This window comes from Lineus longissimus, chromosome 16 (assembly GCF_910592395.1).
Source record: "Lineus longissimus chromosome 16, tnLinLong1.2, whole genome shotgun sequence".
Classification (NCBI taxonomy): Eukaryota; Metazoa; Nemertea; class Pilidiophora; order Heteronemertea; family Lineidae; genus Lineus; species Lineus longissimus.
The window spans coordinates 11,820,804-11,846,150 of record NC_088323.1 but is presented as its reverse complement, the minus strand read 5'-3'; the positions used below and the strand labels follow the sequence as shown (position 1 = coordinate 11,846,150).

The 25,347-nt window shown below is 44.4% G+C and overlaps 1 protein-coding gene across 9 annotated transcripts in view; it reads left to right on the top strand.

The window, feature by feature from the left end:
* Positions 1 to 25,347, top strand: part of LOC135500257 (rho GTPase-activating protein 12-like) — an 82,505-nt gene that overhangs the window by 39,924 nt on the left and 17,234 nt on the right. For 8 of the 9 annotated variants that reach the window (XM_064791594.1, XM_064791599.1, XM_064791596.1 and 5 more), the window contains 4 exons: positions 444 to 539; positions 7,047 to 7,146; positions 8,971 to 9,054; positions 24,919 to 25,032. In XM_064791594.1, the coding sequence (XP_064647664.1) occupies positions 444 to 539; positions 7,047 to 7,146; positions 8,971 to 9,054; positions 24,919 to 25,032 (394 nt within the window). The remainder of the gene's footprint in view (positions 1 to 443; positions 540 to 7,046; positions 7,147 to 8,970; positions 9,055 to 24,918; positions 25,033 to 25,347) is intronic. The other variant, XM_064791593.1, reaches the window with a different exon arrangement.

Below are 25,347 nucleotides of genomic sequence, written 5' to 3'. Positions count from 1 at the left end.
CAAGTGAAAAAAAGTTATTTTGAGCCTTGTTGTCCCAGTGAAGATGAGCCTAAAATGACACCTGGATATATTAGAAGAAATTGATATACTCAGATTACACAAAAGGCAGACAATAGTGAAATGAACAACCAGTCCGTCTCAACCTGTCAAGCTCCGAGCGAAATGCGACTCATTTTGTCATGGCGGGTCACAGTTCTCGGTCTGCTTTCAGACAGTGAAACTGTATATCAATACAACATTCTCAAAAGAAGGTCAATTCTAACATTTGATCCACACAACTTTGATGTTCAGCTAACTACTAGAGCATTCAAGATGCAACTTCACACAAAATAAACTGTCACACATTTGGCTTTGGGAGGGGATGCATTTACATTAGAAGCAACCCCACTGTGAAAACCTCAACCATAACCAACCAATCAAGAATGAAGCCTTTCTCTCTGTAGGTTACTTCAGATGGTGCTGTGTATCTCTTACAAACTGAAGATGGACCAAAGATACAAGAATGGAACATCGCTCTCAAACAAGCTCAAGACTTTGGCGTAAGTATAGTGATTATCGATTATCGATTTATATTGGGATGATTGATCCATCGGTCAAGTTATGGTGGCTGCAGGCAGTGCCTGGGCTATTTTTACTATCATTAGTATCCTGTTTAAAAAAAAGTGGCATGTTTCTTAACTGCAAGGGCTATGAGCTATGAATTTGAAACTTTGTACACATGACTCCCCAAGTCAGGTGACCTCTGACAATAAATTTCGGTCCGATCTTATTCTTGACTTTTCCACCAGGGTGCCAAAAGTGGAAACCTAAAAGTGTGATATCTCTCTTATGAGTGGCTCGTTTTCGATAACATTTTTATGGTAGGTTCTATTAGGAAGGACACTTCACATATATACAGGTTTTTGATTTGACCTAATTTTCAAGGTCACAGAGGTCAAAGGGCATAAATTGACCATTTGAGTTTAACTATAGCACGCTTCCTAACCACAAAAGCTAACAACTTGAAACACATGACCCCCTAGGTCAGATAACCTCTGACACCGAATTTCAGTCCAATATGATTCTCGACTTGGCCACCAGGGGGCCAAAACTGAAAAGATGAATAGTGCAATATCTCGCTTATTAGGCCTTAGTTATTATTAGTTGTTATACAGATCCACCGACGTACGATTTGGGAGAAAAAAATAAAATTTATTTGTGCCGCCGATATGGTATGTAGAGACAACTGTAGAGATGGAAAAAACGCATTATTCGAAAAAAGACACCATGCCCTCCACCATGTTAGTCTCAATCAACCTGAGAAATATGTTCATGCATGCGTACATTGTATGCGGGTGTATGCTACATGTACCTGCCCTTTCAGCTGAGTTGCGCAAGCAATATGGAATATTTTTAATCGGCTGTAACACTTTTTATGATGAATCACGGTGGTAGCAATCATTGAATGCCAGCAAGCCATTTTATTTCATTTCATCTTTCCGACATAATGAAATTATAACACTTTATTTTTATGTCTATTTCTCCCTCCCATGAAGAGAGCAAAATTCAAGCACCCGAAAAAAAAACAACAACATCAGATTCTTTTTTATTTTATTTTAATTTCTATTTCTACCTCCCAACAAAATTTTGACCGAAGAAGATCCGTAAAACAATTAATATAAATAACTAAGGCCTTAGGGACTTGTTTTCAATAATTTTTTTATAGTAGGTACTCCAAGCAAGGATACATTACTTGAGCTATTGACTTGAAACTTGGTACATATGTAGCCCTGTTATGAAATCTTGTAGACTAAATTTCATTTCGGTTCGATTTGGCCACCAGCTGGCTAATGTCGAAAACAATAATATGTCTGTGAGGGAGGTGAGCACAATGGCCCTGGTCATTTCATTTATGAAATGTAAGAAGCTTGATTTGCAGAGCTAAAATTATATAGAATTTCCTTCCTATTGGTATCACGGCAGTTTCTCATTTAGGGGATTATAACCTTTCTTGCAATAAACATTCAGATTTCATCCAAGGGAACCCTTGTTTGGTAGTAATTTTATTGGAATTTGGTATCAATCTGTTGGTTATGAAGTGTAGGTTTGCCCTGATCACTTGATGAGCTAGTGACCTACACAAAGACGATTAGAGCTAATAGTCAAGTACCTTTAATTTCTTGTTTGGACCATTGATTTGACTCGTTTAGTTTAAAATGTTCTAGTGTTTACTCTAGATACAACCTTGTTTGTTCAATTTTGACAAAATTTGCCCTTAATGCAGACGTTTGCATCTTTATCAAATCAACGCCCAAGTCCTAACAGACAATACATGCTTTTGCTTTTGCTCCGCAGAATAACTAATGCAGTCTTACTTTCCAGGTACAGACGCCTCTCATGCCCGCTATGCCTAACGTAGCAGCTCTAGCTGTAAGTTGAGGCACACCATGCATAGACAAACGTTACTCACAAAAGTTCTGTGTCAGGCAGCCATATTAACTTTTGTAAGACAACAGTGTTGGCTAAGTTATCAAATGGATGATTGGCATTAGGCAATTGGTGTGTGGATGTTTTATGACAATTTGACCTACTTTCTAGGCTCGAGATGGGCATTTTTGGATTGATGACAACAAATATGCTCCGGTTTGTTGTCATGCCCGGCCGTATATATGGAAAGACAATAGTATCAGATGAAGGAGGTTTCATTGTACAGAGTCAAGTATTGTATTTGAATTCTATTGAATATGCACATCAGAGAACAAACTTAGCAATTGATGTGTGTGCCTTGAGTGTGACAACTTGTATTTTGTGTATAATAAATTTAGCCAACACTGTAGTCCTCTCAGCTGACTTGGGCTGTCAGACTGACAAATAACGTAACACACTAACCTTGTGTTATCCCAAATTTGATTAACATATTTCTGACTGAACTCATCATGTGTGCACTTCATTTTAGATTTTTTTGCAATATTTTTCTAAGTCTTTGTTAAAAGAATAACCATGCACTTTTGATGTTATGTTAAAACCTAATGAAAATTCCCAATTTTACAAGCCTGGTATCTAAAATATTTAGTTGAAACACAGCTTTTTTTAACCTTCAACCAGAGGGGTATTGTTTTCAACTTCGGCGTGCGTCTGTCTGTTTATGCGTCGGTCCGTCCACTGAGACCGCGTAAATGCTCTTACTTGAGACTGCTTCAAGATATTCTTTTCATATGTGGCAAGTAATTCATAGTTGTATGCGGTGAATGTGTAGCAAATCAGTAAATGCTGTTCACTGATCTGATTGACAATTTCTTCACCAGGGGGAGTTTGCTGAAAACAGAACAATTGCACTTGCACTTACTCCTATACAACTCAGCGAAATTTTATGAAATTTATGAGGTAGGATCTTCTGAGGATACTTCACACAAATTTTTATATTGACCCAATTTTCGAGGTCACAGAGGTCAAAGTTCAATTGACTAAGAACATGAATGCTCAAACTTGAGACTGCTATGAGATTTTCTTTTCATATGTGGTAAAGGTGCAGCTTATCAGTAGGTGCTCTTCGCTATTGGAAATTGACTCGATTTGATTCACTGTTTTACAACAAGGGGTGTTTGCTGAAAACTTGCTGTTTCTCCTATGCAACTTTAACACAATTTGATGAAATTGATATGGTGAATTTATCAGTTAAGGACACTGGATATGTTACGTAGGTTTTTAGTTTCATCTAATTTTTCCTGGTCACACAGGTCAAAGTTCAAGACTTCGTGATTGGTCCATTGACCAAAGACGTAAACACTCTTACCTGAGACTATTTGAAGGTGTTCTTTTGATATGGGGTCAACCATTTCACTGTCACGCCTGAATATATGTAGGGGAATTCTTTGAACCATAAACTGTCACGCTGGTGTGGGTAAATTATGTCCCCAATTCAAACCCAGTTTGCAAGGTTTTAATGGCTTTTAAACAGCATGGTGGTGTCCATGTGAAGTTAAGACCCATGTTACTACATATCCATTACCTGCTACCACCCCCCCCCCCCCAGTCAAAAAAGGTGAAAAGCACAATATCTTGCTTATTAGTGACTTGTTTTCAATGATATTTTTATGGTAGGTTCTCCTAGCAAGGATACATCACATATCATACAGGTTATTGATTTTACCTTATTTTCAAGGTCACATAGGTCAAATGGCATAAATTAGCCGTTTGAGTGTAACTATGGCACGTTTCTTAACCGCTATAGCTATGAACTTAAAATTTGGTACACATGACTCCATACGTCATGTTACCTGGGACACCGAATTTCGATCCGATCTGATTCGCGACTAGGCCACCAGGAGGCAAAAACTAAAAAAGGTAAAAAATGCAATATCATGCTTATCAGTTACTTGTTTTCGATGATATTTTTATGGTAGGTACTCCAAATAACGATACATCACATGTCATAGCGACTTTGGTTTGACCTGCTGGAACATAAAATGCTAGGGTTACAGGTTTGAGTTGAAGGTTAAGTGTTGACCATTTTGGCTAGACCTCCAAATCCTAAAGCAATTAAAACTCTTCTCAAATGAATTGAATGCTCATTTAAACCCCAGGAGGCTGTTCTCTGGAAAACAAAGAACAGACTCCTGCCCTTCAAATTAGCATTCACTACGTTTTGAAAGAGTTCTAAATGCTTTAGGATTTCAGGTTGTCGCCAAAATGGCGGTACCTGTGGTCAACCCTTAATTGTCAAAGAAACTGTAGTGATGCATGGTATTAAGTTTATTTTCTCTCACCTCTGCCGAACACTTGGCAGTCTGCCTTGGAATCAACTGTAAGTCCCCAAATAATAACTAACACTGTTTTTACATTCATTGCTTTCTTTGTAACATTTCTATTGTCAGTGTTTTGGGTTTTATACACCTGCGTGTTCCGTGCTATGGCATGAATGGGTATGCCATGTGAATACTTCCTACAGCACGGAAGTGTTATCATACAGGAAAGAGTGGATGCGAAATATTTTCCCACCAAGACATGCCATTTGCTCCTCAGTGGCCAAGTGGAACTCCTCAGTGGCGAAGCCGAGTCCAGTAGTTTGAAGGAAAGGCACTGAGTCTGTGACTGGCCAACTGCTTATAAATGTTTTATTTTACAATGGCTTTCAATGTGGGTGTTCTATTAATGTGTGGTGCTTGACCTGTTATACAACAATTATGGTGTTGCACATACAGGACATGCAACTTTTAACTCTTTCGACCCGGGGGGGGGGGGATCGGGTGCGTCACGACTCCCAGATCTCGGGTGATTTACCCTGAACTACCGATTTTCAAAAGATCAAAGGGAAGTGAAGACCAACTCGTCATACACCACGATGCCTGGGACCACAGGAAGGCTTGAGCCCTTTAGCTTCAAGATGATGTATAGAAAGTCATTGTGTACATAGTCTGTCTTTTATAAAATATCCATTGAAGTTTGGTAAAAAAGGGTCCAACATTTTTTACCAAAAATTTTGCAAAAGGTGTAATCTACTTAGGAATTTGTCACACAAATGCATTGTGATGTTCTCTAAAATGAATGAATGTGTTCTCCAAACGTGTCACCATGACCATCAGAAAATATTTTCCAGGGCAAAGTTGGTGAATTTTCTTGAAGTACCTCACTCTGTCCAAATATTTACAGCACATTGGACATGATTGAAATGCATAAGTTTCTGACAAAAGAGACACCTAAAGACAGCGAGAGTAGCAAAATTGCAGTTGAATATATCTTGCAGCCTACGTGATGCCGATGTATGAATGACATAGGTGCTTTGACCAAAAAGGGTTAAAGAGGGAGCCATATATATACAGTAATGGGATTCAGCCCCCAAAACTGACCTTGAATATTTCGGTCATGGGAGCGAAAGAGTTAAAGCGACCATAAAAGTCCCAGCTAATGTAGAAGTACTGAATATGCTGAATGGAAACATGCATAGTCGTACAAACAGGAAACATGCACACTTATATCCACACCTCATTCGCTCACTGGGGAGTTCCAACCAAAAAGTCTTTATGTTCTCAATGAATTCTTTTTCTTCTTCTGCGATAGGAATTTTTGAGATGCGCATTAGATAGCCCATTTTCGTTTAAAAGCTGGCAGTCCAAGCGAGTTCCGCCAGAGTGCTCAAGAGCTTTTTGGTCAGAGTGGTGTCATTTGGCCAGTATTCTTCTCTATATTCCTCTCTCACGGATTTAAAAGTCTTAATTCTGAGTATTTCTTTGCTTTCAACAAACTTTGGAATTTCATTGATCTTAACTCTTTCAGCCTGTAACTCGTTTCAGACGGTTTGATCTGAAAGCGAATATCCAAAAATCAGATATTCGAAATATTATGGAAAAAACTTTCTCACTCTTCTCTAGCAAACTTGGTACTATTATAAAGGTATTTTCTTCAATAACGGAATGGTGTGTATAAAGTCCTTGTAACTATGATAAATAAACAACAGTAATAAACAATAAATGGCAAGTTTTTGGTTTTCCAAAATTTTAAGAAGCAAATTTACCAACACCGACTTGAAAAATCTTGAATAAAAATGATCTCATAATGTACTCATCTTCCACCTCTAATTCGCGACCAGAATCCTTTCTAACTCATGTAAAACTCTGTTTGCTGTCAAAATTGTGCGGCAAGTAAAATACGGCTACCTTCCTCACTCCCAAGACATTTGAAATCAGTAGCGGATAGCACAGATTGCAGTGCGATCTGATACCACAAATCAAACTGCAATGGATTTAAAATAATCGCGAATGCAGCAAAGCAGATGTTGATTGAGACACTACAAGTGTTTTTAAGGTGCAGACATCATGTGGTAGTGCAGGAAATTTGAATTATGAAAAACCATGCATATACGGTTGTGGCTGTGAAATTAAATATTGCGGACCGTGTATATGCGGCTTGCAGGCTGAAATAGTTAGAATGATTTATTTAATGGACACCAAAGTCGTTGTATCTCTCAATTGACAAAATATTAGCCTCCAGTAATGTTGGATTTGCAATTGCCTCGACAACTATGCATCTTTGATTTCTATTTGTTTTCATTTTCTTCCATATCATTGCAGAGCCAGCTAGCTGACATGCTTCCTTCACCAGAAACCAGTAAACCTCCAAGTAAAGCGCCACCTCCAGTCAGCAAAATGAAACGCTCAAAGTCAACAAAAAGTATGTATAAGTTATGTTTTTGCTCTCTCATAATCATGCAATGGGATCGTAATCATGCAGTGGGATAATCCATTTTATATAGCCAAGTGGGTGGTGATCTGAGAAGTTGTTGTCCTGAACTTGCTGATTTTTATGGGAAAAACATCCCAAAACTCACTCACCTTGACCAATTTTGTCTACTCATGCATGATAGTGCTGTTTTAGAAACAATATTGTTGGCAATATCCACATAACTCTCTCAAGTTGGTGATGTGCACTTCCCACACGAGGGTGACAAAAATATCCGTCTGTCCAAATATGATTTCTGTCATATCAGGAATTGTATTGTTGCCGGTGTTATCGTGGCGGTGACTGAAGATGGCTTGAAAGACGTCAGGTCTTGTTGCAATATCACATCACATTCTTTGTTACCCGCCTGGAGATGACATAAGTGACGTCATAAATTTGGAAATATATTTACGCCAAACATGCATTAAAAGAGGGTTTGAGGGTGTTTTGAGAAAGGCAAAATCACCCGAGTGGGATATCGGATTAAGCAGAACACTCGTTATTGGTCTTTGGCCCCAGAAACCCCTGAGACCTGCAGTTTCCGGGTGAACTGAAAATGACTCATGTGTTCTGCTCACACTCGTGATTTTGTATTGAATTTCAAGTGGTATACACAGCACCAAAACACGAATGCGAAGAACATGTTTATGATTCGCTCTGTTCCAAATATGTGTTCCTGAATGGGATTTTGTGTTTGAACATTACCAAAATTATGATGACATGTATGTTCATGAAAATCAAGTTACTAATAATCATTCTTGAGCATACAAGTTTGCCTGGTTTGTATATCGAGTACGCCATTGCTCGATGCCATCCATTCATCTTACGAAGCAAATACCGAGAGCAAATCGATTGATTCAGTGGTATTGTTGAAAGGCCAATAATCAATTTTTTTCTGTTGTCGCACCGTATCCCTTGTACTAGCCAGATGCACCACTCCTTTCTCACTCCTCATTAAGATTAAAAATATTATTTTGCCTTTGAGTCCAGTTTATTTTTTGTACTCAATACCATTATAAATCAACCATGACGAATCCCGTAAATTTTTACTATTGGGTGCAACTATAGCACATTTCTCTCCCAAAGTTCAATCCAATGAATGCAATGGCCCCTGGCCTTTTTATTTTATTACAAACCCATACTAAATATTCTCTGCCAACAAAATAGCTAGTTGAACATTCTTCTTTAAACCATATTTCAAGTATAGATTCTTTAATCCATGCATGGTTTTCTCTATTCTATACTTAATATACAATCGCACTAGCCACGGGAGGACCATTTTAAGAATGTACTGTCAGTAGACTCAGTAGTGTTCACTAAACTCCATGAGAACACAAATAAGGATATTAGTTCGGCTTTTCTGATGTAGTAAAGTGTAGGAAAAATGCATCATGACCTAACTTTGGAGAAGGACTGTGGATTTAATGTCTACACAGATCCTCCATGGGTGCATCCAAAAGCACAGTCACATTGGAAGAATATATTTCTGATGCATCTCTGAACTGCTCCTGATTCAAACTCCTTCTGAAACTTTGAGAAAAAGACCTGAGTAGCCAATTTTTTCAGCTCTGGATTAACAATCGTCTAAAACTTACAAAAATATGTGGCCTTTTTGCTCTCTATTTGCCATCTCCAGAACAGCAGAGGGTTGACATATTGGCTTCCTGTTGTAAAACTGATAACTAATTCATTTGGTGACATTTTTATGCTCTGCTCTATATCTCTGTCATCGCCTTTCATCTCTCCCCTTGACGGTTTAACCAATTCACATTACAGTGATCACTTCAGCCCAACGAAATCAAACAGGCGATCTTTTACGGCGAACTAAATCAACCAAGGCTATGCCTAACTCAAGTAGACGTAGGTTTTCATATGTTCACGCATTTTGTCTAATTTCTATGGTCTTCTATCAAACCCTTAGCCTCCACCCCATTTTAGTTTCTTGTATTCATATTTGCTAATCTGTATGTGCTTGCATAATATTTGGTCAGCTGTTTGGGAATGAGGGTCATTTCAATTGCCTTAATACTGCAGACAAATGTTCAGACTAAACTATACAGACCAGGAACATTATTCAACCCAAAAAATCTTTGAATGTGTGAGATTTCCTCTGCACAAACAAAATGTGGAATAGCCTTGTTCTGATAAAAAGAAATATAGCAGTACTTTAATCCAAGAAAACAATTCAGGTATGGTGTCAACTTTTGTTGACTATAGTTCATGGCAGTTGTGATCTTTATGATTTTTACAACGCGATGATGCTGATCAAGAAATGAACCAATTGATCAAAAATTCAATTTTATGTCGTTCATACTCTACCCAGGTCAGACTTTTGCATGTGTACTTCATTCGGACACACCCGAGGAAGAAATAATCTATTTATAATAGAAATCTCTTAGCTAGTTTGCTTAGCTACACCTAGGCGGCGCCCCTATACAGCCTCTGCCTCGCTGTGAGCCGCCATTAACAGTACTTCTTCCTCGGCACATTGTTGCACATTGTTCCGAGATTTTCTACGTTGTTTTCGCCAAATTTTGGTCGATCCTACGTTCGAGAAGGACACCCCCGGACACCTTTGGGAAGCTTATTATCTCTAGGAGACGGGTGAGATCGTTCTTTTACCATCCTCCCTCGATTTCTGCTTTTGGAGCGTGCTTTTTCTGCCGTCTCCCAAGAAATTTTTTCTCCGTTTTCCCGGGCTGTTGGTCACGTGACCGTTCGTTTTTATACTTTGTGGTTTTTCTGTTAGAAATTTCGGCGTAATGACATCGTTATTGCCGTCCTTTCTTTCTTCTTTGGGTGTTCCACCCTTTGTTTTGGATCTCCTGCCCTTCAGGGCGGGTTTCCGAGGTCCGTTTACGGGTGTATCGGGGATTCATAGTCCCCGGCCCGGTTCTTCCCCGTGTCGGGGTGCGGGTAGTTCCGCCCCCATTGGGCCGGACCCTTTCGCCCCCGGGATGCCTTCCTCTTCTCCCGGCACCGCCGGCAAGAAGATGAAGAAGGTGAGGAAAGGGGCACGTCCCTCAAAGGGAAGGGGGTCTTTGACTTCCTCTCCCTCTCCCTCCTCACGGACCCCCGCTAAGCGGCGAGGTCCACGGGGCTCTGGGGGGGTTTCGACCCCTCCCGACCCCTCCCCCAGGCCGGGCACCCCTCTTTTGGGGGTGTGCCCCCTGGGGAGGCCTTGGGTTTGAGTGTTGGTGACCCTGATTCAGGGACACTCCCCAGGGTTAGCCCTGCCCCCTTTCTAGGGGGCAGGGCTCCGGGTGGGACTCTGGACGTTTTACGCCCCGATCCCCCCGCCGACGCCCCCACCTGTCATGGGTTGGTGAGCAGCGTCGCCCCCGGTGAGCCTCCTGTTATTTCAGGTGTGCTCCCCCGTCCCCCTCCGGGGTTTGCGACGGGGTTGCGGCCGCTGCCCTTGCCGGCGGCTGCTGGCTCTGCCAGCGCCACGGTTGAGTCCACGGCCACTCCGGGGATCCGCCACCCCTTCGCTTTGGGGCGGGCTAGTCCGTCCGACCCTCACTCGGTGAGTCGGTCGTCTCTTCGGACGCCTCCTGGCGGGGCAAGACCGGTTTTCGCCTTCCCGTCTTTGCCGCCGTTCACCGGACCCGGAGGTGTCCTGCCCGGTGTGGGCAGGGGGTCGGTGATCGACCACTATTCACGGGCGAGGGGCCCTGCTGCCCCCCCGTTATGGGTGCCGTCAGACCGTCTATTTCCCCGGTCCGACCCCACCCTGCTCTGTCGGGTATGTCGGGGTTGACGGGTGTGGCTGCTGATCAGACATGCCCCCCGCCCCCCCCCTCCCGTGTCTGCCCCACGGGAGTCCGATTTGAGCTCTGAGCCTCTGTCTCTTGCTTCCTCTCTCACTGAGGAGCAACGGCAGTTGCTTAGGAGCCTGACGGACCGCATGGAGGCTTCCAACCTTCATGACAGGTCCTCGGCTCGCCCGGCCGAGAGGCCGGTGGCTTTTGATTTGAGTCATCAGCCCATGGACTGTGAGTTTAGCGACTCCCAGTCTTTTTCGGCCTCTCAGACTGACCCCCCCTCTGGGGGTGAGGACTCCGCCATTGTCGCGGGTATGCGCAACTTGCGCGCTCTTGTTCGGCAATTTGTGCCGCAAGACACATGTCCTCTCCCGACGGTCAACCCCGCCCTCGGTAAGGTGCCGTTCGACTTGTTCGGCGACGCCGCCGAGCAGGAGTCGGATGCAGTCCCTGACCGGGCTTTCCAAGAATTGCCCGCGTCTCTTGCCCTGATTAGAGCCTCCACATGGTTGGATACGGCTCTCAGGGATACAGCACCTTCTTGCGGGGGTCACCAGCGCGCCCTGATCTCGACGCTCCCGTTTACGGGACCGGGTGCCTGGACTCAGGCTGGGAAGCGATTCACGACCGCTTCCCCTCCAAGCCTGTCCTATAGATCCTATTATTATCGGGTCTCGCCGTCGGGAACCGACCCGGTTTCACTGTCGCCCCTCAAGGACGACATCCAACTTTCGGGTTTGGTACCCCCTAAAGTCCTCTCTTCTTCGGCCTTAAAGGATGCGAAGAATGTCGAGGCCCTGGCTAAGGAGACCCAGGCGGTGTTATCCTACGCCGACCTGACTCTGTGTGCCCTTACCAGGTCTCTAGCCGCGGATGCCTCAGAGGAACAGCGTATTCTCGCGATGTCCCTCCAGCAGTCCCTGCAGCATGCCAGTGATCTGACTGCTAAGCAGGCGGCTAACGGCGTGCTAAAACGCCGCGACCTGCTCATCGGGGGTTTGAGCACGGTCAGGTCTCAGTTTCTGCGGGGGGCATTAAGGACCGCTCCATTGAGCGGCCCTTTCTTGTTTCATGACTCCCTGCCTGACACCATGGGTGCTCAGGCACAGTCTGATCGCCTGATGGAGTCAGTCTCGACTCCCCAGGCCGCCCCCCGTCCGCGTTCCTATTCATAGGCCGCGGGCAGGGGACAACAGGTGGGGTCTCGACGCCCCCGAGGTTCGTCGGCTCCTCGTGGGCCCTCGTCCTCGCGTGGCTCCTCCTCCTTTCGTCCCCAAGGGCAGGCAGAAGCTGCGGCTCCCTCTCGCCGCCCCAATAAGCGCCACCGCTCCTCAGGCAGGGGCAGGGGCGGCGGGCAGCCCAAGCGTCCCTTCCAAGAGAAGGGTCGCGGGGGCAAGCGCAAGTGACTCTTTAGTCCTTCCTCCTGCGCCTCCAGGTGGCGCCCCCACAGTTTGCGTCGTGGGTGGCAGACTGCGACACTTCGCAGATTTTTGGGACCGGTGGTGTCAAAAAGACTCCCCCGTGCCGGATATGCTCCGACACGGTGTCTGATTGGACTTTTCCCGTCCCCCCCATGATGTCGACTCCCACCCCGGTGTCCCCGCCAGTAGACCCCGTCAGGGCGCTTGCCCTTCGATCGGAGGTCCTGTCTCTTCTCAAGAAGCAGGCAGTGAGGCTGGTGGACAACCATTCCTCCCGGGCTTTTACAGCCACGTCTTCTTGGTCCCCAAGAAGTCGGGGAAGTGGAGACTGGTCATCGACCTGTCCACTTTGAATCGGTTCCTCCGGGTCCCCAGCTTCAAGATGGAGACAACCAGGTCAGTAGCGGTCGCGGTGCAGCCCAACGATTGGGCTATCTCTCTGGACCTTCAGGACGCGTATTTACACGTCCCGGTCCATCCAGAGTTTCAGCCCTTCCTTCGTTTTTTCTTCGAAGGAAGGGTTTATCAGTTTCAGGCCCTTCCTTTCGGCCTGGCTTCTGCTCCGCTGATTTTCACAACAGTCGTCAAGGCGTTTGCCGCGCCTTTTCACGCCATGGGCTTAAAGCTCCATTGCTATCTCGACGACTGGCTGCTACGGCACCAGGCTTATCGCCGTCTGGGAAAGCAGGCAAAGTTTCTGCTCGTCACAACCGGACAGGCAGGGTGGTTGATAAATTGGGACAAATCCGAGCTGGACGCAGCTCAGGATTATGCCTTCGTGGGGGTGCGATTTCGCACACGAGAGGGCCTGATGTCCCCCCCTCCGGACCGAATTCGCAAGATTCGGTCCTTGGTCGGGATTTTTCGCCGTCAGGACAGCGCCACAGCCCGACAGTTTCTGTCGCTGCTGGGGCTGCTCAATTCGGCAGCGGACCAGGTTCCTTTCGGCCGCCTGTATATGCGCCCACTCCAGCTCCTCCTGCTGTCGAGTTGGCGTCCATTCACGAACTCCCTCGACCAGCGGATATTTATCCCGGGGTCTCTCCTGGGGGAGGTGTGGAGTTTCTGGGGTTCGGAGACGGAGCTCCTCCGCGGAGTGCAGCTCAGCCCTCCGTCGCCCCAGATGTCCCTGTTCACGGACGCCTCCCTTTATGGTTGGGGCGCCCATTTGAACGAAGGGGATCTGACCACCAAGGGCACGTGGTCAGAGGAGGATGCGCGTCTCTCGATCAATATCCTCGAGATGCAGGCTGTCATCCTGGCCGTGAGGGCCTTCACGTCTCTTCTGAGGGGTCACAGGGTTTCTCTTTTCTCCGACAATTCGACGGTGGTCGCTTATATTCGGAGACAGGGGGGGACGAGATCCGACACATTGTGCCGTCTCACTTGGGAGCTCCTGCAGCTTTGTCGCCGCTTGGATATCCAGCTCCTCCCCCGTCACATCCCCGGCAAGAGAAATATCTTGGCCGACGCCCTTTCCAGGTCGGACCGTCTGGTCCAGACAGAGTGGACCCTCCATCGCGAGGTGGTCTCTCGTCTGGGGGCCCTGTGGGATGCTCCGGTCGTGGACTTGTTTGCGACTCGGTTGAACAAGAGGTTCCCCCTGTACTACTCACCCCTCCCGGACGGGGAGGCCTTGGGAGTGGACAGCCTGTCGGCCTCCTGGGACGGCCTCAATGCTTATGCATACCTGCCAACCCCTCTGTTGCTACCGGTACTCAACAAGGTGGCCAGTTCACGGGTCAGACTTTGTCTGATAGCACCGTGCTGGCCGAACCAGGCCTGGTTCCCGGTTCTGCTGGAGCTGCTGACGGATCACCCCCGCCGCCTGACGGCGTGGGACCGTCTGCTTTATCACCTGATCGGCCGGGTCTGTCATCAAGACCCTTCTTTTTACAGGCTTCACGCCTGGAGGCTGTCGGGTATTTCCTCCGAGAGAGAGGCTTTTCGGAAGACGTTATCCGTAAAGTCGCCCAACCTCAGAGACAGTCTACCCTTGATTCATACGATAGCAAGTGGGCTGTCTTTCGAGACTGGTGTCGGGAGCACGGAGTTTCTCTGGTCGCTCCCTCTCTTCCCAACTTCCTCGACTTTTTGAATTTTCTATTCTCGGTCCGGAAGTTTTCGGTTCAGGGAGTGAAGATTATCGCTCTGCCGTTTCGGTCACCTTAAAGCTGACTGAATCGTGGCAACCGTCTTGGGATGACGCTGTTTCATCGTTGCTTCGCAATATGTCTTTGGAGCGTCCTCGCTCCATTCAGCTCTCTCCCAAGTGGGACCTCTCGGTGGTCTTAAGGGCTCTCATGAAATTTCCATTTGAACCCATGCATCAGGCAGATTTTAAACATCTGACCTTTAAGACCGTTTTCCTGGTGGCTTTGGCCACGGCACAGCGGCGGTCTGAGCTCCATGCTTTAGCCTTTGATAAATTGGCTTTCACTGAGAGGGACGCGGTCCTAGAATTTGTCCCAGGCTTTCTGGCTAAAAACCAGGCGCCGCACACCTCCAGGCGCCCGGTTTTTATCCCCTCGTTATCCGCTACGGTCTCTAGAGACCTCCCGGACAGAACTCTCAGTCCTGTTCGGGCATTGAAGTTCTATTCTAATAAGACTAAGGAGCCTGCTGTTCGCCTAGGCAGGAAGCGCCTCTTTTTGTCTTATAGAGAGGGGTTTACTAGGGAGATAGCTGCAGCCACGGTCGCCAGATGGTTAGTGGCCACCATCCGGTTGGCTTATTCTATGACACTCGGCTCTCCAGAGCTTCGTCGCCTAGGCGCCATTACAGCCCACGAGATTCGGGCCATTTCTACTTCGTGGGCCGAGTATAAGGGAGTGGCGCTGAACGAGGTTTTAGATGCGGCTACGTGGAGTTCTCACTCTACATTCTCCCAGTTTTATATGCGCGATTGTTCCAGGTTAACAGACGGTATGCTGTCTCTCGGTCCAGTTGTCGCTGCTCAGCACGTGGTCTAGGTGTTTCCCTGCCTAGACCACTCGTCGATTTTCTCTCCTGCTGGCTGTCTTGTCCTCCCTCCTTTTTAAGCGGGGGGGGGGGGGGTTGTTCTATAGACTGTCGCCGGGTCTTCGGGCCCGCGCGTTCGCCCCGTCCAGCTGTCCTAGGGTTAAGCCGCCTAGGACTTTTGAGAGTTAGTCAGTGAGGCCGCTCCATGTTATTCTGGGGCGTGCTGTCCTTCTTGTAAAAAAAAAATAAAATTTTTCCACATTGTGTCTCTTGACGATATGTGCTGAGCTTATACCGTGTTGAGGTGGTTTTGTCCCCGTCTAGGAGGGGATGGGTTTTCCCAGTTATGCTTCCCTTTGTTGTCAAAGGGCCTGTTGACCTCTAGCCTGGGTTTTCCCCAAGCATTCTTTCTCTGGGTCCCCTGGTCTCACCCGTTGGGTTCTGCTGCGCAGCTTGGAGACAGATCACTTCACTACATGGTAAGTCACCGTTTACCCTCCTTCCTTTGGTTGTTGGTATTCGATGCAAAAGTCTGACCTGGGTAGAGTATGAACGACATAAAATTTCCATTTCCTGTGGAACTGTCATTTTATTAGTTCATACCTACCCAGGTCAGACTACCCGCCCTGCCTGTCCCCACAGCAACGGGACTTACTCGGTGCGCTCGAGTAATAAGTACTGTTAATGGCGGCTCACAGCGAGGCAGAGGCTGTATAGGGGCGCCGCCTAGGTGTAGCTAAGCGAACTAGCTAAGAGATTTCTATTATAGATAGATTATTTCTTCCTCGGGTGTGTCCGAATGAAGTACACATGCAAAAGTCTGACCTGGGTAGGTATGAACTAATAAAATGACATTTCCACAGGAAATGGAAAAACCAATCGCTATGTGACCTATTTTGTATACTTTACTATGTACCTGAAACACTTTTTTTAATGCATTGAAATCAGAAAATGGCTAGTCACTTTAAATACCCTCAGTGCCTTACGGCTGTATGGCAGTTGTCTTCCTTTCAATGAAAAGATATCACTCAACAAGTTAAAATCCATTCATATGTGACCCGCCATGGCAAAATGAGTCGCATGTCGCTCTGAGTTTGACAGGTTGAGACGGACTGGTTGTTCATTTCACTATTGTCTACCTTCTGTGAAATCTGAGTATATCAATTTCTTCTATTATGTCCTGGTGTCATTTTAAGCCCGCACCACACGGTGAAATTTGCGTGATGCAAGTGACATGCGTGCACGTTGCGACAGGCAAATTCTCACTGTGTGGGGTCGTTTTTTGCTGCGTATCTTCCTCGCGTGTCGAGACGCAGCCGATCTAGCATGTTTGATATTTTCGCGAGGAAGTTAATCACCGTGTTGGGGCTACCTGCAGCAATGTTGCGCGAGTTCGACGAATCACAACAAGCAGATCGGTCACATGATTTATAGGTCAGTCACATGATACCAAAATGGCAGCGCCCGGGAACTGTCAAATCCTATGAGAAGTATTATGGACCAAGAAGACCAAATTGCCCTTATTCTCCTGCTGTTACTCCGTCGGAGGCGGCGCCGCGTGGACCGTAGTCTTTGGACAAGGCCATGGATTCAGAGAAGAGAGGATAAGGGGGCCTATGCAAATCTAATTGCTGAATTGCGGGAGGAGGACCCCATGAAGTATCGCCAGTTCCACAGAGTGCGGGTCGAGGAATTTCAGGAATTGCTCGAGATGGTGGGGCCGCAGATACAAAGGCAGGATACAGTAATGCGACGCAGTATCGATCCTGGCCAGAGACTTGCCATTTTGGTATCATGTGACTGACCTATAGATCATGTGACCGATCTGCTTGTTGTGATTCGTCGAACTAGCCCAACATTGCTGCAGGTAGCCCCCACACGGTGATTAACTTCCTCGTGTGTCGAGAAAATATCAAACATGCTAGATCGGCTGCGTCTCGACTCGTGAGGGAAGATACGCAGCAAAAAACGACCCCACACAGTGAGAATTTGCCTGTCGCAACATGCACGCGTGTCACTTGCATCACGCAAATTTTCACCGTGTGGTGCAGGCTTTAGGCTCATCTTCTGTGAGACATGGGACCCATTATGCCGTGGTGGGTAACATATGTGTTTTGTCTGCGTCGTTGTTTTTCGTAGTTTGGCTTTTGGACCAAACACGATTTTTCTCATGTCAGTAAATGTGGTTATGAAATCAAGTTTTATTTACATGTATGTATGGTCTATCCAGGCCAGGCCAGCTCAATGGAATAAAAACAAACCTGCAAAGAAATCTTACCAGTGGTTCATGCTCCATCACAGAGCATCAAGGATATGGATGAAACATTACATATGGACTGTAAGTTTGAGATCAAGCAACAACCTCGCAAATAATGCATTCTGATATCATTTCACTTGAGGGTAGGTCTAAAGCCAAAATATTACTAAAAAAAACCTAAGCGTTGGTTGAAAGGTAATTAGGGAATGTTTTATGTATGCTATAGTTTGGTTCAAGATGTTCAGAAATTTTACTCTCATTTTCACAATTGCTCTTGGATTTTCATCAAACCTACCTCAAATTGATCGTTACATCATGTCCAAGCATTCTTATCAAAAACTCACACTGACCACAACCGCTCCAGAAAGGGCACAATGTTACTGCATAGGAACTTTTACTGCATGTAATTTGCACAGGGGTTTTGTGCCATTGAACAAATGTCGTGATAAATGACGTATCACAAGCTCCAGGCGGTGTGGTGTATTGGAAGTAGCATCATCATGACGCGACCTTTGAAAGGATTAATCCTTTCACTGCGGCAGCCATTTTTCGCCCAGCTGTGCTGACAGACGATACAAATAATAAACATTGGAGCTAACTTTTAACTGAACAGTCAAAACTATTCAGAAGTGTCGCCATCTATACTATTAGGATGAAACTAATTATTCCCGTGTGTGTTTGGCATATATTAAGAGAGGTTGCGACCAAGTGCAGGTGAATAAATATTTTAGACGAGTATGACGTGGTATGCACGTCACCCACACCACATGGGATCATGCACATGACATGCTAGGCACATCAGCCACAGCAAAAGGGTTAAAACATTGGGACGTAATATATCTATCAATTTGAAGTGATACGTTTAGAATGAGAGTGATATGCAACATTTTTGAACATCTTGAACCAAACTATAGCTAATCTGGTCTTTTTAGCAGTATTTAATGTATGAAAACAATTAAAATAGATTTGCAGTGTTTGTGATAATGCTACAGTTTTCCAACATTTGTAACTCCTATAAATTTTTAATACCTCTGTTGTGTGGTTAATGGTTGTAGACGTTCTCTGCGAGTAGGCTATTCCTCCTTCAATTCAATTGGCTGTCTGGTCAACACAATTTCTAAATTCTCTTGATTTTTGACTCACCGCAGGGGAGTCTATACAATGTTCGTTGTCCGGCGTCTGTATCCTGTTTCAAAAACAGTCGCCGTTTCTTAACCGCTAGGGCTATGAACTTGAAACTTTGTACACAGGTCCCCAAAGGTCAGGCGACCTCTGACAATGAATTTCGATCCGATCTGATTCTTAACTTGGCCACCAGGGGGCTGAAAACCTAAAGTGTGATATATCTTTTGTGAGTAACTCGTTTTCGATAAACATTTTATGGTAGGTTCTCCTACAGCTAGTACCAGAAGTAAGTATCGTGTTGTACCGTCGTCAAATTGTACCCCGGTCATGTCCTAGCGCTGCACTATCCGGGGTTGACCGGATGAATCGCAGTCCCAACCGCGGATCGCCACCTCAATGCCATTGGCTTGTATGGTCATAATTGTTGTGTCGTACTTGATATTTTGTCAGTTCGTGTTTAATTTCGGACCGTACCCTTATTTACCTCGGATTGTATTTGACATGCTGTCTGCCGGTTCCTGACCAAAAAATTAAATCATCTCCACTACCATCGGCTCATGTCCCATCGTATCAAACGTGAATGCCAAGTTCAGTCCAGAAAGATGAGAAATCTTACTAAAAACATGTGAAATCAATGTCATCTCAGATCCATATGCAGTTAGTACGCTATGCGCATGTGTATACATCCAGGCTTCGCACTTCAGGATTTACTTTGGAGCCAATCAGATTGCTTGGAATATTCCGAATGCTAATGAGTCTATTTTTGGATGTTTCCATCAGTTGAGATTGAGACCGATCCGGTGATATAATGAACATTAACCAGGTCGCCATGGATCAGGTTGAAATTAGCGAGGAAAATGTGTAAACAAATGGTAACATTACATGTAGCATTGATAAGTATGGTACGCCGATTAGTATCGTATCGTATCATCGCGTCGTGCAGTATTCAGACATTACTTAGGCTACATGCTGAGATAGCTTCATTCTTGTCGTATCGTTTCGTCATCTAATAGACTGTATGCGAAAAATAAATTTCGACCATCTTTTCACAGGCAACGTAAGTTTAGCATGAGATAAAAGTCATGTTTTAAATCAAAACATAACTAAAAGCATTTAAAATATCATGAACATTGAAAGGTATTGACAACATGAAGTAAATTGATTGAATAAGCTTGTATAATTTTACTTTTATGCCATGGTAAACAAACATTGCCTGTGAAAAGGGTTGTTTCAAAATGGCCAAAATTTATTTTCGTAGGGTATCTTTACAACAAGCCCGAATCTTACTTCAATTTCTATCGGCTCGAACCATATATTTTATCGGACGGTACTATTGACTTTTCCGGGTCGTGTACTGGTTTCTCTCTGACCGTATCGCTAAAATTACGGTCCTCGGATAGTTGTTGGTTCCTACTCTGACCGTACAGCTCAAAAACGGCAGGTGAGCACATGGCCCCTGGCCATTTCATTAAACTACTGACTATTCTGTCGGTAGTTTATTGGGTTTACTGAATTCTCTCTTTCTTTCTCCGACCACCTGATGATGACCCATCTAACCTGCGTTACGCGATAACTCACGAAAGACAATAGCTAAAGCTTTCAAAATGTCAGGATTTGTAAAAAGTTCCTCGGCCATAACCCTATTGCTTTCTGGCTTCATCAGATTCGTGGAAATTGTTATTTTGACGAGTTTGTCGCTTGTCTTAAAACGTATTTACCATTGACAAAATAGCCCCCCGAGTCAGTATTCTCTGCCACGTGCCACCTGTTGCCCTACCTCCAGCGTATAATCCGATCGAGTAACTGGTGTAAACCCTGGGCCCACTGCTCAGAAAAGGGAGTGCGCACGTAGACTGGAAGATCCGTCAGCACCGTCATTGTGTGGAAATTATAATATAATGTTTTTGACAGACTCGTATAGTTGTGCTGTTGATTGATCCCCTGAAGTTTGTATTTTATCTACCGTTAGGTAGATGAAATGATAGTCGATGATAGTCGATTGCTGACTATTCGCTGACCATATTATGAGAAACTTGGCAGGCCGCCAGCACGGCTGAGCAAGTCTTCGCCGCGCCTAGATGTGAATTTGGATTTATCCGTAAATTGATTGTGTATGTATTGTATGTAGGCATGAACTCGGCGCGATTCACTAATTCATCACCTATTTTCAGACAACTTTGGCCTATTCAATCATAGCCTTCTGTGTCTGTGACCCCTGCCCTGGGCCTGGGGCCACCAGTGGCACTGGGTAAACCCTCGGCCCTGCCCCGGAGGCTAGGTCCCCCCTAAACAACCTACAGCACACTATTTTGCTGTGTTCGGATTGATATGCCTGTGTTCTCCACCATTCAGGAGCTGAGCCAATCAAAATGCAGGAAAGTGACAATTATACCCCCACCGAGCGAATCTCGAGGCAGTGTCGCTAGTCTAAGTTACTTTATACTAGAAGTGAAAGCTGATGTGCTGTTTGGTGCCATGAATTCGGCAATCAGGTGTGGAGATTGTGGGCCTACTCGTAAGTGAGTACAAATGGCTCACGGCTTGCTCGGACTGCAGCAGGGAGTGCAGTGTTCACCGGGCCACATACAGTTCACTAATTTAGAAAATGAGACTACACCACTTTCCAGATAGATGCCTGCACTTTTCAACAACAAGGAAGGAGGGTTAAGTAATTGCACTAGTTAGTGGTATGAAAAGCTGTCTCGCCCACTCTTGATGCTGAGGGGACACCAGAGTTAAAAAGAATCCTTTAGCCGTACATTATCACTATATCAGTTCACAAAACTTGAAAAGAAAATGCCTTCATATGCAACCAATTAGATATAGACACAACATGGAAGGTATCTGAAAGTTCGAGTCCTGCATGCAACATTTTCAGCTTGTGGGACATGAACATTTGTATACATGTACCAATTTTTTGGCTCGCCTGTGAGCCTATATCATAGCGTGTCATCGTCCAGCAGATGTAAGACATTGGTGGCACGTTTCATAACTACTGAAGCTACTGTACTCAAACTTGGTACACATGTACCCCTTGATAACCGCGCTACTCAGACACAGAATCGCTGCTAGATATTATTCCTTTTTTGGCCGCCAGGGGCGTTATGCGAAAAGTGAAAAAAATTTTATCTTGCTGCTGAACCTCTTAGTCTCTCCACTATCTTGGTGCCAGAGTGCAGTCTTCAAATTGACTGTCAAGTCAATTTCAAGTCAGTATCCTTTTACGTGCTAGTCGGTAGATTTCAAATTGACTGACCAGTCAATTCTAGTTTACACCCTGTATTACCCTATTGTGGAATCATGACCAAGGTACAGTGTACAAGGGCTCTTCTAATGATTAGGAGAAACGTCTGCAACCAGAGTCTTACCAAACCCTCAACCTCTTTGGTGTAATAATACATGTCATCTGACTCGTGATAATATCCCTAGAGTGTAACCTAATATTGTTTTTTGCAAATGTGTATTCCTTTTCTGTCATAAAATTTAATCATGCTAATTTGGTTTTTTGGATTTTGACAGCGTTGCTTGCAAATTTTCCGATTTTAGTTGATTTATTTATCGTTAGCAAAGTCTTTTTGGGATAGTCATTCGGAAATTGTTTTAGTTCATCCCATCATAAGATTATTTTATTTGCTCACCAGGGTGAGCTTGTGTCATATGGTCTTGTTAGTCCGCCACCAACGGTAGTACATTTGCTCGCCATTGACTCTGAAAGGTTATTGTGTGGATGTCTTTGGAGACATTGGAATTCCTATGTTGTGAATATCTCATGAATGCTGACTGTCAGAATCATGACATGTTTACAGCCAACATACAAAGTATATCAGTACTGTATTATTTTTATCTCTGTCTGTGTATACTTTGATTATGTGCACAAAAAATGATAATGTTTAAGCTGTTTTCTGAGAGTTGATGAGGTGATTGGGCCACATGGGTATGGGTATGGCTCTAGGGAAGGAGTATACCAATCAAGGTGATAGCTTAGTTATCTGGTCCCAAACAACTCCCAGTGCTCGGGGGTTGAAAAATCTAACTGTTTGTTACAGTTGCGAGGCTACTGGAGTGACACAAATGTAAAAGATGTTTAGCCATCTGTGGTCTGGTGTATTTGTGAAACTAGTACCAAAGTTCTATTCCAAACAGAACCTCTCTATGGTGTGTTCAGAGCAATAGAAATGGGTCATACGTCATAGAAAAGTGTGAAAATGTGTGTGTTACTTTGCTTCAAGAAATATCCACCAGTTGATATCATTTAAGGCTATGTCTGGTTCACTCTGTTTTATGCACAATAATAGTTTAGCTTGGCTGTCTGGCAAAGGGTTTCTGTCATAATTTCTTAGGCATGCTAAAAAATGCTAAAGCTAAGCGTGGGGGTGTATCATATTGTTTGGCCTAAAAAAACGCTCTGAACTTTAAGGGGTTAAAATTTGATATATGATGTGTTGTTCACTGATATTTGATGATACACAGATGGTGATAATTTGCCTTTGTCCCTGACATTTCATTAATCGAACCTTTATATGTAATGTTTTATACTAAATTTATGTTTTATATTAGATTTAACTACAAATCGAAAAAGAATTTAACAAACTTGCCTACATATATCCATGTTAATATTCATCAGTTTCACTGTCAAATACATTTGGCTGATCGATATAAAACATAAATGGTGTGCAAAAAAAACACATCATTTGAATATCCTCCATTAATTCACCTGGAGAAGGTCAATCAGTGGAAGTTTTTTTAATGCCACTCGGGCATGGACAGTCGTATATAAACAAAATTCAGGCACAGCTGAGCACAAGAGGTCAGAAGTATTATGCAATTGTGTCCAGAAAAGTTTCTTGAAGTATTGCCACAAAAATATACTGACCTTTTGGATATTACAAATTTGGGCTTGCATTTTCGTTTTATTTGGTATGGAACAAACAGTATCAATGCAAGATGCATGAAATTTTTGAGGACATGTAACGTTATCTGTATCATCGTAAGTGCTAAATATCAGTAACTGATTAGAGCCAAGTGTAGAACTATTAATTTGCAGGGTGTTTTAGGCCACTCAATAAATGTACAGTCTCATATTTTATCAACAACCCCCACCCCCCCCCCCCCCAATGAACTTCCACATTTATTTTGTTTATAGGCATGGCATGCTGACCTGTCCAGTAATTAAGTTAACCACTCTCTAGTGCAATTCAACGACTGTAGGTAGAAAATTATGATAACAAATTAACTGGTACTGTGGGTTCTTTTTCCAGGTTCCCGAAACTGAAACTGACTGTTCATGAATCGACACTTAATGCTTCAGGAACTACTACATGTCCTTTAACTCTTTTAGTGCCCAGGTTTCACCCTCCAAACACCCCCTTTTCAGACCCCAGGGTAAAAAATTGATCGGAGATAGCCCCATTAATTTTTTTTGCAATAGCTTGCCAAAGACCAGATATTCCTGACAGAGCTTCAACAGAGAAACTATTACTATGACCCTTCTTTTTCTGATTGAAAAGTGACAAAAAGTGACCAAAACGACCCCCTTTCAGTAGCCCCTCAAATAGCTGACTGTTCATTGTGTCGAAGATGGGAGCGCTTCTCAGCTGGCTTTAAAAGGCATTAACTGATTCAGTTCCTTTCTACCCAAAAGATAGCGTATGCGCTGTTTTAATCTTGAAGCCTACAGAGAACTAATAAGCAGTTGGAGGGGGCGAGTGTTTTTGACCAAAAAAAGTAACATACATGTAGATCTCAGTCGGATGGCAGTGAAAGTGTTAATCAGCTGATTGCTAATCGGCTTGTTAATGCGCTGACCATTTGCAAGTTCTACTGAATGCCCTCAACTGCGAAAACGATAAAGTTATCGTCGGAAAGCAAGAGTCATTCTCCAAAATTAATTTTGGACACATTTTCGAAAACCGAACGGGTCACCAGGCGGCCATCTTTGTTTTTACATTCCACTCCATGATTGAAGGACCAGTTGAGTCACAGACCTAAAACTTCTGTGATGTGACGACCTAGTGTAGAGAAGTTTTCGTATTGATTTTGGACCCGATCTTTGTTTTCACTTTGCACCCCATAACTTGAGAACCAGTTGAGTGACAGACTTGAAACATTCCTGATGCCAACGGAGTGAGGCCGTATATTATGATTCAGCTCAATCACATAATGTCTACTAATTTTGAATATTACACCTAATTTCCAGTCAAGACTGTGGAGGATTCTTCGCATCCAAGAAGCAAGATTCGGGAAAGGTTGATGAATCTGTTGAAAGGTCGTCCGACGAGGGACAGCCTGGCTGAAAAGGGAATTATTAAAGGTAGTACTCAGTAATTAGTCCAGGAACCTTTCTTTCATCCTTTGAAAATATCTTAAGCGAGTTCAAGAAATAATCCTTTTTGACACAACCGAGGGAAACCTCCTGTCTGTGATTTGTAATGGGATGGGAACATCTCATGAGAACAACTCCAAGAACAGAAGAAGTCCAGTCTAATAGTGGTCAAAAATATTAGCCTGGTAAATTTTTCTTTGGGCATTCTAATATTAGAGGGGGCTACTGGGGATGAGATTTCGAAACAAATAAAATACCATTCAACATCACTGTAATGAGAAATCTGTGCCACCACCAAATGGT